Source organism: Amblyomma maculatum, chromosome 8, assembly GCF_055883805.1.
Source record: "Amblyomma maculatum isolate TAMU_Amacu chromosome 8, ASM5588380v1, whole genome shotgun sequence".
Lineage (NCBI taxonomy): Eukaryota > Metazoa > Arthropoda > Arachnida > Ixodida > Ixodidae > Amblyomma > Amblyomma maculatum.
This window is the reverse complement of record NC_139351.1, coordinates 3,866,527-3,878,899: the sequence shown is the minus strand read 5'-3', so window position 1 is coordinate 3,878,899 and position 12,373 is coordinate 3,866,527. Positions and strand designations below refer to the sequence as shown.

At 48.7% G+C, this 12,373-nt stretch overlaps 1 protein-coding gene across 2 annotated transcripts in view; it reads right to left on the bottom strand.

Annotated features, from left to right (window-relative positions):
• The window catches only part of LOC146180461 (NSFL1 cofactor p47-like), a 43,675-nt gene that overhangs the window by 13,694 nt on the left and 17,608 nt on the right, over positions 1–12,373 (bottom strand). For both annotated transcript variants that reach the window (XM_084576058.1, XM_084576059.1), the window contains exons 5-7: positions 8,038–8,307; positions 6,961–7,101; positions 787–927 (exon numbers count right to left, since the gene is read on the bottom strand). In XM_084576058.1, the coding sequence (XP_084432184.1) occupies positions 787–927; positions 6,961–7,101; positions 8,038–8,307 (552 nt within the window). The remainder of the gene's footprint in view (positions 1–786; positions 928–6,960; positions 7,102–8,037; positions 8,308–12,373) is intronic.

Genomic DNA, 12,373 nt, shown 5'->3' with positions numbered 1-12,373 from the left:
GGGAACCAACATTGCGTGTAGCCCATCAACCAACTCAGGTGTTAAGGCGGTGGGGCCGCGGGGCAATGACGTTGCCTAGGGTAAATGTGACGTCACATCCACAGGCTCACAGTCGGGAGCGCGCTGCCTCTGATCCGGCGCCAGCTCAGATAACGTCAAAAATAAAGCCATCCGCTCAAAACTTACCCAAATTATGTGTCTATACTGGTGTAATCGTGTCTTAAGAATGCTTTCTCAATATTCTTGGATATTTGTTCAGTATACCTTTAAATAAGCTCATAAAGGATCGCGTACGCGCATGGTGCGTACGCGATAACGTCCACTAGTTGTGTTTGTGCTTGCTGACTTTGTTCCATTAAAGGTTCGAAGCAATTTTCAGACACATGTTCACTGCATTATTTGTTATGCGCGGTATAATCGGCGCCAAGTTATTTCCGTGGTTTCCAGGCATTAAATATTACTGCACGTTACAATCGGGGGCACGTTATAATCATGCAAGTACAGTATCTCACGATAAAATCTGTCCCATTTTGTCATCGTGTGACCTAATATTTCTGGCTGAAGCACGAATACATAAAGCGGCCCATCAGTAACCCACACCACAGCAAGTGCGTTAAGCACCACTGGTGACTGGTGCTGAGAGACCGTAGGGTACAAAGACGTTGTTAAGCCCATGATTCCTCCAGAGGGCCACTACGAACTGCTGTGCCGTCATTGTGGCCCCCACTCCTCACAAAAAACCCCTTCAGCGGAGACGGACACACCGTGCCACAGCTGTGTCCATACCTGGTGCCATCAGAGAGGCGGATCTGTATATTGGTTGTGGGCATAGAGTCGTCCAGGTTGATGGCCTTCTTGGCCTCCGCTTCCGCGTGCTCCGTGGGCGGAGTTGCACCATCCGCGGGGCGGCTCAGTGTCGGAGTCACACTGCACCACACACGCCATACAGGGCTTGGTTTTGCAGACACAAATTTCAGTTCAAAGCTACATCATCAGATTACTACACACTACGTCCAAGTATACTTAATAGTGAATAAAGAATGGTGCAGAACAGTACAACTTTAGTAGTCTAACGGTAAGGCAGGAAAAAAATATACAAATGGATCGAGGAACATCATATCATCACTATTAGCGAGGAACTATAACCACTACATGGCAAAGGCCTGTTCCATAATCCTCCAACAATCTGGTCCTGTGCTAGCTGCATCCACTTGAACCCTGGGAACTTCTTAACCCCATACACCTGCCTAATTTCCTGCAGCCCCCTGCTACACTTGTTTTTCCTTAGAATCCAATTTCTTACCCTTAGTGACCATTGGCTATCTTCCCTTCGCACTACATGTCCTGCCCATGCTCATTTTTTCTTCTTGATTACCTGTGCTAAGTAGACATATTTTAGATTCATAATAGCAGTGAAGGAACATGGACATAAAAGAAGAAACACACAATGCACAGACGATCACTACACTCACAACTAGTTTTATTGAAAACAGGGTTCGCAAATATAAAGATTCCTTGCCCCTGCACACTAGGGACAACAAAAAGCCGCGTGCCAAATGGATGCCGGAAGATCATCTTGTCTTATTGCGAAAAAAAAGATCAAATTTCATCATCATCATCAGCCTGATTATACCCACTGCAGGGCGAAGGCCTCTCCCATATTTCTCCACTTAACCCGGTTCTGTGCTAGCTGCATCCACTTGACCCCTGCGAACTTCTTAATTTCATCCGCTCACCTAACTTTCTGCCGCCCCCCCGCTACGCTTTCCTTCCCTTGGAATCCAGTTTGTTACCCTCAGCGACCATCGGTTATCCTCTCTTCGCACTACATGTCCTGCCCATGTCCATTTCTTCTTCTTAATTTCTACTAGAATGTCGGTAACTTGAGTTATTTCTCTGACCCACTTTGCACGCTTTCTATCTCGTAATGTTACCCCTACTATTTTTCGTTCCATAGCCCATCAAATTTCGAAGTGTACATAAAAGAAGAGGCGTCGCTAATACCTTTTTTCTTTATGTAACAGTTCTCCGGCCAATCTATCCTTGCCTAGAACTTCCATGCATGACTGACAGTGTTGAACCAAGTGCACACTTTCTTAAATCCCTTTGGTGCTGGTCATTAATACATTGGCCAGTTTGACCGATATACACTTTTCCACCCATAACAAGCTTGTATACCGCCCCTGAAGCACATAGGGCATGGTGTGCTTTTTTCCTCACCTGCTTCTTGTCTCCTTCCCAGAGGTGTGAGTGCACAGCTTCACCAGAGCCAAAAACATGAGCAGCACTCCAAGCCTGTTCACAACCTTCTTCATGTTATGGGCCACTTTGTGTGGACAGGGGGCAACTTCTGGTCGCAGGGTTCTGCCCTGCTCTTTGCGTCATCGGGTTCACTGAGCATGCCTTCCCTTTTTAACAGAAGCGTTTCAGCAACACAAGTTATGACCGAAAAGGGGTACCTCTTGGTCATAATTATTGGCAATTGTTTCGCAAAGCTGGTCTCCGACCATGGCTGCCATGGCGAGTACAGTAAAAGCTCGTTAATTCAAACTCGACGGGGCCGAGAAAATTGTTTGAAGCGGAGTTCGAATTAACAGTCGGGCGCTGGAATGAGCGCCATCGTGGCCCACCGTGCTGGCCGGCCCACATGTTCACTCATTAGCACGAGTAAAGGGGGCTAGGCGCTACTGCGCGTTTACGGAGGGCGATTCCAATCATTTTTGCAATAGAGCTGCAATGGCAAATGACCGGAACTAATTGGTCAGTCATGCACCGCGCTGCATGCTTCTGGGGCGTCACCGAAGCCACACTTGCGGAAACAGTTTTTTATAGTTTCCGGCTTGACGGTATTTCACGATGATGCCAGCATGTGGACAGCTCCAAGAAAATTGATGTCGTACGACTTGCCACTGTCCACGCCTGTAAAGCATTTTCAAGTTCTGGATAACTCCAAGATCCATAGGCTGGAGCACAGAAGTCGTGTTTTTTGGCGAAAATTTTTGCCAAGCGGATTGCTTTCAGTCCACTCACGTTACAATGAGCTGAACAGTTGTCCACGAACATGAGAACATTCCTGTTCTGTGCAGCGAATTTCTTGTCTAGCTTGTGCAGCCAGTCAGTGAAAATTTCCCATGTCATCCACAACTTTTTGTTTGCGGTGTAATCAACAGGAAGCGTCTTGATGCCTTTAAAACAGCGAGGCTTTTCTTCCTTGCCGATCACAAGCAAGCGGCACCGTTCCGTGCCCATCGCATTTGCGCACATCATGACGGTGATTCTCTCTTTGCTCCTCTTTCCGCCAGCACAAGTGTAAGTGACGGTCTTGTTGGGGAGCAACTTGAAGTACAGCACCGTCTTGTCAGCATTAAATACATCGCTGAGCGCATAATCAGCAAGGAGTTCCTTCAGTACACTGGAGACCCACTGTTCACACGTTTCCTTGTCGACTTCGGCTGACTCCCCACATACCTTTCTAAATGTCAGCCCGTGACGTGCCTTGAATAGCAACAGCCAGCCTTCCGACGCACCGAACTCGCTGATGCCCATTTGGCTGGCAGACTGCAGCCTTCGCAGCATTTATGGGCCCGCTTAAGGGGGGACCCGGGTCTTTACAGCCGAAAATCGGTCAGAAAATCGGATATTCAATCTTCTCGTTTTCACGATTCTGAGATCTTTCCGCAGCTATCTCTGAAGTTTAGTTGAAAAATATTGCCTAATTTGCGCGTTACAGCGCTCCAAAGACGAGAATCTGCGCGTGTGGCCCTTTAAACTGAGGTCAAATCGCGCCGAATTTCGATCTCCCACAGTTCGAGAAATACGCGATCCGCGGGCATAATCTTGCTGTCGTTCGAAAGATCGCGATTCAGGCCGTTCCTATCTCTCGGTTGGCGACCATGAGCGAGCCCACCGAAGCGGGAAACAAAGGAACAAAATCGCGTGAAACACACCCTGCTATTGGTCTCCCCCGCACGTGAGCAAAATGGCGAGCTTTGGTTGGCTGGCGGCGCCGACTGTTCGCGGTCCGGCGCCATTTTGATTAGGCCTAGTCGGCTAGCGCCGTTCCCTCATCGTAACCACAACGCGAAATGTGCAATATTAAGATTCACGCTTCGTTATTAGCCTTAAAAAAATAGCGAGAGGAGATAAACGTGCCGGGGACACTGCATCGCTGCATCTGGTTATCTGCAATCAATGACGAAGCGCAGACGCTCCGCGTCGAGTCCACGATGACCTGATAACAGCGTAGCATAGCCGGTGGTGCTCAATGCGACAGCGAGGAGCGGCACGACCTGTCGCGTACGGAACCATGATGGTGCAGATGAGCAAGCGCAGCTTTCAACGCCGGGATAGATCGCCCTGTGAGGCAGTGCCGCGACCAGCCACAGCGGCAATCACGAAAGCGTCCCGCGACACGTGTAACATAGAGAAAAGATTGTGTGGAATCCCAAATCTTGTCGAAATAAACTTTCTTCTGAATGCTACGCGGTGCAAGACGAGCAATGGTCGCTTATCACTAGTTTCAGGCCGACTGCGTTTACAGCATGAATGTTGTGAGAATGGCGATTGCGCGCCAGCACTTGGCACCAACTTTGCGGAGGTCACGATGCAAAAGCACTCGTCTTGGTGGTGGCCTCCGGACCATGCGTTCCGTTCGCCGGAAATTTCATTCTTTGAGGGCAAGTTATATCAATGGTAAATGATGCACTGACATCAGAAGCTAGTCAGAACCCACTTTAATGAGTTACTGCTAGCTTTGGTGCTTCAAAAATTTATTAACACGTTTTTCATCAATTTCTCAAAATCAAAATATTGAGGACGTACATGTTTTGAGGTGCTATATCTCTGGTTCTACTTATGATATTGCTATAATTCCTTTTGCACCAGAAAGGGGAACTCATGTACAGTGCAAAAATATAAATGAATTTGTGGTATTTAATGAGGAAAGTTTTTAAAAATTGCATGTTCTCTGGAGTGTCAAGGCAGCTTTTTGGTCTCTGAACTTTGACAAGCTCTAACTTTGGTTAAAATGGGACCAGGACATTCAATCTTGATTTTTGCATTCTCTCTGTGTTCTAAATTGATTTAATACGTCAGTTTTCATTGTAACTCCTTTAGTAACCTCCAAACAAAGAACATAACGTGTTCAATATCTTCAGAACTAAATGGCTTACATAAAATTAATCTGCATATTTGAAATCCGCACAAAAAGCTGCATAAATGGTGCAACTTTCATCAAAATCTACCAGTAAATAAAACATATTGTCTTAAGACCAGGGTCCCCCCTTAACGGAAGGTTCCGGCTGCAAACTTCCTTTATCCACGGCACTCTCCACCTCGGGATGGACTGACGTCCGTAGCCTTTTGCGAGAGGGCTCCATAACATCTTTACGAAAGGCAGCATTGATCGATTCCTTGTCCCTGAGATACGTTGACAGCGTCCCCTTCTTGATGTCGTTTTGGCTATATCCATCTTGGATAGGACACCACCTTCCATCTCACTGAAAATTTCCATTTTCGTCTTGAGGTCATTTGGCGTGTATTTACCGCAGTTTGCCATGGCTGTCACGATCGATGAGTCGTCGCTGGTGAAGTGGTGAGGCAACGAAAACAGTAAAACTTGATGGACCGCTGCGGCACGAACAAATGCACAGCTCGGACAACTGCGTTCTGCACACAACTTGACCAAAGGACAAAAAAAGAAAAAGACTTGTCAAAGGCGCACCCAGCAACCGCGGTGCAGTCAAAACCTGCAACGGCTTGCGCCGGACCGTTGGTGTGCTGGAGCCTGGCGGCACCCGGCAGCGAAAACCTGCTACGGCATGCACCAAAATGCTCGCTGTGCCTGTGCCAGTCGAGTGCACACCTCGTGTTGCGCGCGCGGGCAGATTTAAAAGATTTTGTTGCTTTGCGTCTTTAGTAATCTTTCTGCGCATTGTACACGGTATGGGCAGACTTCTGTCTGCGAGGAGCTGTGTAAGCCACGGGCTCCTAGTTCCAATTAACCGTTGTGGATACTGGCATGTTCCAATTATCGAGTGTTTTCTCGTATTGAAATACATAGGGCCATGCTAGGACTCGAGAGTCAGTTTGAATTAACCGTAAGTTCGAATTAACGAGCTGTGTGTGACGAGTATGTGCGTGACGTGAGGGCACCACTGTTCCAACTAATTCAGGTTCAGAGAGGTCTATTGGGATGGCTTCATGGACCTTACCTCGATATGATCCCCCAATGAATTACTCGGTTCAAGCCCACCCATGTCTGAATTAAGTGCCTGTTGGCAGAGACATATGGGCATCGACGGGACTGGCTCACTCATCTAATTTCCAAATTAATGGATGTGCCAACTATACTCGAGGACACTTTTTCTTGGCCGACACACATTATCTTCCTACGCAGCTGAATATAAACCCCAGTTACATGAGCATTTTTTGCAAAAACAAATTGAAATCATAGCACTAGTTATTTATGCTATATTTTTTATCACGGAACCAATTTTTCAAAATGAATCTGTTATGCCTAAAACACTTGTCTTGGTTCGACCGGGTTTTCTCGTCTGATGTCTCTCACGGGTTTTTGAGACGCCCCGACTTTGCAGACAAGATGGCAACTGCCGCCTGTTCGGGTAGTTCCGGTTCTGGTTCGTTCACTCCACAACAGTTGGAAGCGTTTTCACCAGACAAGATTCGAGTCAAGTTCAAGAGACGCTGGCTTTCGAAGCAAATGAAAGAAATGATCTGCAATGTCTATGCAGGCCGAAAGTCGCACGGTCAGACTACATGGCGGAGCGACACGTTTAAAGAAGCCCCGCCTCCCTACCTCTGCGCCCATTGCCAAGAAAAAGTGTCCCTGAGTATAGTCCCTGTCATAGGGGAAACTACTGCCAGCAGAGAAGGAACACAATAAACAGCCTACTGTTTTATCTCTGGCTTCAGGCAGCCAAGCATGCAACGACCACTCACGCGCCCAGCCTATGGCCCTGTCCCACGAAGGGGGCCACCTTGGCCCTGGCGGGTGCTATGAACTGCTCGTGGCGGTGGTCCTCCATGTTCAGGTTCACCTCAGCCCCATCCGCCTCCTGCAGCAGCTGGCGAGGGATCTCCCTGTGCCATGGGTACAAAATTAAATACAAAACTACACTCCAATCTGCGAATCCAGTCATGCTCAGTCAGTTATGCTAATGAGTAATTTCTCTCAAAATGAAAATGCACTCCGCTTTGACGGATTCCTCTCGACACGTTTGACTAACACTAATACTGACCGCATGGTTTGGGAGCGTAAGCTCTACTACTCGGGGTGCAACTTCAGATTTTGCCTTGGTGGGTCCAAATGACCTCGAGTCAAGACAGATGTCTTCCATCCCCCGGAAACCAACAAAAATTCACACAATGTAAAGGTGGTGTGACTTTGACCTAAGTGCAGATGTCCACCAAAAAGGGAACAGATATACTGCACCTTCCTTTCCCCCAAAACCAACTGTAACAAGAAATAACAAATCGCAGAATGTAAAGGCAGCATTAAAGACGTTACTGCATCTACTCTTAAGATAAAGCCTGAGCGTCACCCTAATTCGAACCGTCAAACCATGTACAACATTGCTGAACAATACAAAGCCATTAAGCCTTCACTCTTATCACAATGATCAAGCCTTATGTAACCCCACAAAACTTTTTTTTCTTCAAGATATTGTCCCAAGCCCAGTGAATAGCTTCTCCCTTAATAAATATTGTTTTTTACCTCGATAACATTGACTTATTTTAATAATGGGCACACTCAAATTTGACTTTTTTTTTAATTGACCTCTTCCGTGAAATTTCAAGCTTTACGACCCACTACTGGCTCCTGACTATGAGCCTCGGTTGTGAAATTTTTCTTCATGAAGACAATAAAATATGTGCCCTAACAGTAACCTCCCAGAAGATATTCAGGAGAAATATGTTTCGTTACAAACTGTTTTACCTGACTAAATACACACTAAGAGTGCTTTTTCTGTTGCGTCCAACTGCTCCTCAGTTATAAGGCACCAATGAATGACTGACCCCCGGCAGACCGCCTGCAAGAACTCTCGGCTGCTGGGGTCGTCGTAGGTGTGCAGGGGGCCCTCGTCCATGCTGAAGCCGTCGCGCCACATCTTGAGCACTCGTGACACGGGGGGCCGGGGGTTGGTGGACGGAGTGGCCACAGTGTCAGTGCTGCCAGCACCGCCCGATGCGGAGTCACCCAGCCGATGCCCTGTGCCCTGGAATGCCCAGGTGGTGCCACTGGGGTGTCCCCCCTCACTGCCAGACTCCAGCACCTGGGCACCATGCCTGCAACAGTCACCACTGCTACTGACATCGGTGTCGCATTTCCACGCTGATGTTATGCAGCGAAATCAAGTATAGCGTCATCACAGCACACAAAGCCCAACCGTGTGACACTCCCAGTAAGCTTGTGTTTTTGTGGGGTTTAACGTCTCAAAGTGACTCAGGCTATGGAAGACGCCACAGTGGAGGACTCTAGAAATTTCGACCACCGGGGGTTCTTCAACGTGCACTGACATCGCAGGGCACACGGGCACTCTGCTTTTCACCTCCATCGAAGAGCAGCTGTCGAGGCTGGGATTCAATCTTGCATCTTTGGTCACAGTAATACAGCGCAGTAACCACTGCGCCACCCCGGCGGAGTAACATCCCCAGTGAGATTAACACATATTCTGCCAGAAAAGCAGAGAAACTATGACATACAAATGTGATTAGCTTTTCGGTATGCAGCAAGAAAAGCTTGAATTGGCGTTGCACAGTACACGGACGCCTTGCTTTTTGCCGCAATCGAAAAGCGGCTGCTGCGGCTGGAACTTGATCCCACATCATTGGGGTCAGTACTTCGAGCACCCTGACCACTAATCCACTGCGATGGGGTCAGACTGAAGTTGTACCCAACCACTGCACAGTCACACTAATCAAACTGAAGCACACATCACTAGTCAGATCGCAAGTAGGTGTTGTACAACTAGGCATGCATTCTACATTCATCATACCTTATGTCAAAAGGTTTACAGCACAAAATCTAGATACAGTCTGGCTTGCTTTAATGAACATGACAGTCATATGCAGGGCCAGCCTTACCACATTCGGCGCCTTGTGCCAACTGCTGCCAAGACGTCCCCCCTCGACCGTCAAACTCTTTTCTTTATATATACCTTTTACTAATTCATTTTTTCTGGAGGATGCCTGACATTAAGACAAAATTGTTTTGACAGTTCATTAATGTGATGACCTGTGTATTTCGATGGCTGAAGCCTGAAGGGAGACCGCGAATCAATAGCGCCAGCCAGAAGTCATCACCACTCCCACTCCCTGCTAGGTTATACGTAGGTCCCAGAGGGGCACAGACCGCTAGCATTACAAGTTGCCGATACTGTCACGTCCTAGCGAAAGGACGGGATAATGAAAGTGACCGCAGGTCAGCAGGGCAGCAGCAGGAACCAGCGCAACGGCGGCGCCGACACCAGAACACCGAAAAGATTGCCCGTATCAGCGTCTTCTTTCTTCACCAAACGCTTACACTTTGTCTTCTTCGGCTACACTGCCTCCCTCCGAAAAGAAGCATCGTCCCAAAGCTAAGCACAAAATGAATTAATCACCGCGCAGAGTACACACGGTCTCGGAATGTTTGCTAGTAAAACGAAAGGTTCTCGGTGCTCACTGGTAATACGGCTTAAGCCGCACTACGTGCACATTGTCAGGACGCAAGGAACGGCGTGACAACGGTTGCGTTGCACAGGGCAGCACCTCGTAATTTTTCACCAGCACCGGCGACAGCATGCCGAAGATCTCCTTCACGCTCGAATTCGGGGCCCTGCCGAAAGTGTGAGAAGCATTGTAGAGGACGTGCTGCGCCTAAGTGCTTGCGCCGACCCACAGGCTACTGAGGAAAAAAAAGTGTGTGCCTTGATGCGGGGCGTCCAAAACGAGATCTTTGGCAGACTTATACGCGATCCGCCGATTACAGTAGCCAGTTATGTGGCCGAAGCGACTAACATTGAGCGCGCATTGGCCACAAGAACAAACCACTATCAGTGGCTGGGCACTTACCCCAACATCTCGAGCCTTGCCTCATCTGGCCATAGTGGTGCTGGCCTCACCGCCGTCCACGAAATCATTCGAGAAGTCGTGCACGAAGAGCTCCGGAAGTTTTTCCCAGCTCCTGAGCAGCCTTCACCACTATCCATCGCTACGGCCGTTCGTGAGGAAGTACGACAGGCACTCACACCGGAAGCTATCTCTACTGGGCCAATGATTGCGGCTGAAGAACAACAGCCGGCTGAAAGTTATGCTGCCGTTCTCCGTCGGCCTCTGTCCGTATCTCACCAGTACCAACGGACTACGGACTCTGGGCCTCGATGCCGTGAATTCCTGGCGCAGCATGACACAAACTCTGAGCTGCGGAGACGAAAAGAAAAGCAGACATCTGGAGAACTGCGGACAGCCGACCGTTCTGTTTCTACTGTGGTGAACTTAACCACATGTACTGCCGCTGCCCATACCGAGATCTCAGCCTGCGAGGATTCAGCCAGAGCGACCGGCTACCTCGTTACGGTGAACAACCTCGAGAAATACAGGAGTATCTTCGAGGCACTTCATCCCCGATGCGAACAGATGACCGTGAATACCTTCGACGCTCTTCATCGCCGATGCAAATCGATGATCGTGTATCTCGCTCACACTCGCCGCCCTCCCACGCCTCACGGGTCTCGCCGTGAGAGCTTGTCTCCTCTTCCTCGTCGGGAAAACTGAGTGCGGCGACGCCTGGAGGTGGCGTTGCCGAATTCGGCCGAAAGAAAGCCTCCACATATGATTGACATCACGAACAACGGCACACATGGAAACGAAAATGGTTTGGCGGCCTCTAGTAATGTAGGTGTTATTATCGACGGTCACGCGGTCACTGCACTCGTTGACACTGGCACCGATTACTCAGTGTTCAGCGGAAAGTTATGTCACCGACTTCGCAAGGAGACCACCCAGTGGAATGGGCCTCCGATACGAACCGCAGGAGGTCACCTCGTCGTTCCAGTTGGAAGATGCACCATCCGCGTCGAAATTCACGATAAGACATGTCCCGCCAAATTTGTGATCTTAGAGAATTGCTCCAAGGATGTTATTCTCGGAATGGACTTTCTTCGTGAATATGGCGCAGCCGTCGATGTAGGGCAGAATAAGTTGACCCTCTGAGCACGTTTTTCATCGCCGAGGTTTCGTAGAGCAACCCCAGTTGCGCTTAAAGTTGATGCCGAGCATGTTAGCTTGCCACCGCTCTCGACAGTGTTTCTACCTGTTCGAGCCGAGACCCCTGCTTGTGGCGAAGGCCTCCTGGAAGGAAATGTACAAATGTTGCTTTCGAAGGGAATTGGTGTTGCGAGAGGAATAGCCGATGTTCAGGAAGGACGTGCCAACATTTTGGTGACGAACTTTAGGAACGAGCCGCAGCACGTGACAAAAGGGGCAGTTATAGCCAATATAGAAGAGATAAGTGACGCTTGTGAGGCTGTTGTAACGGTAACGTTCCTCCCCTCACCCCATCCTTCTTATCCCACGGAGCTATAGTGAGAGAGTGCCGCACAGACATTCCAGTGTGTTACACAAGGTGGAAACGACGCCACGGCCCTAGGCCTCAACAGACGGGCCCGTTTTTAATTCGTGGCCCTCGCTTTGTGGGTTCTGCAAGCAAACATGTTGCTTCCCTCACTTTAAGGAGCACAAGGCTAATTTCTCTTGCGAAGGACGAAAGACAAAAGGGGAGGGGGAGGAGAGGAAATGGGAGGCGAGCTCTAAGTGCAGATCGGCACCCGCTTCTATTGCACAGGCTGCAATGGTGCCTTGTGCTACCGCACTGGTCACCTACCCAAAAGCCAGCATTGGTCATGTGGCCAGTATGCGGAGGCAGTATACTGCTTCCAAGATGAACTTGAAGGGACCAGAAAATTTGCTTGTCTTATCAGATCTGCCCCTAGGAAAGATCTGTCTAGCTATGCCCAAATCAGCTAGGTGTGGCCAGCCGGTTTGCCTTGTAAAGGCCGGCTAGGTGTAACCAAATACATGTTACGTGAAAAACAATTAAAAACAAGGAGCTTTTCAGAGTGATAATATAGTATACACAGTGCCTGGTGTCATCGACGGTGCCAGAACCATGAAAGAACGCAACTATTATCCTCATTCATAAGAACGGGGCCCTAAGGACCTGAAAAATTACAGACCAGTCAGCTTACTGTCTGTTACGTATAAGGTATTTACTAATGTAATCGTTAACAGAATCAAAACAACCTTATACTGCAATCTAGCAAAGGATCAAGCAGGTTTTCGGAAACGGTACTCTACTATCGATCATATCCAT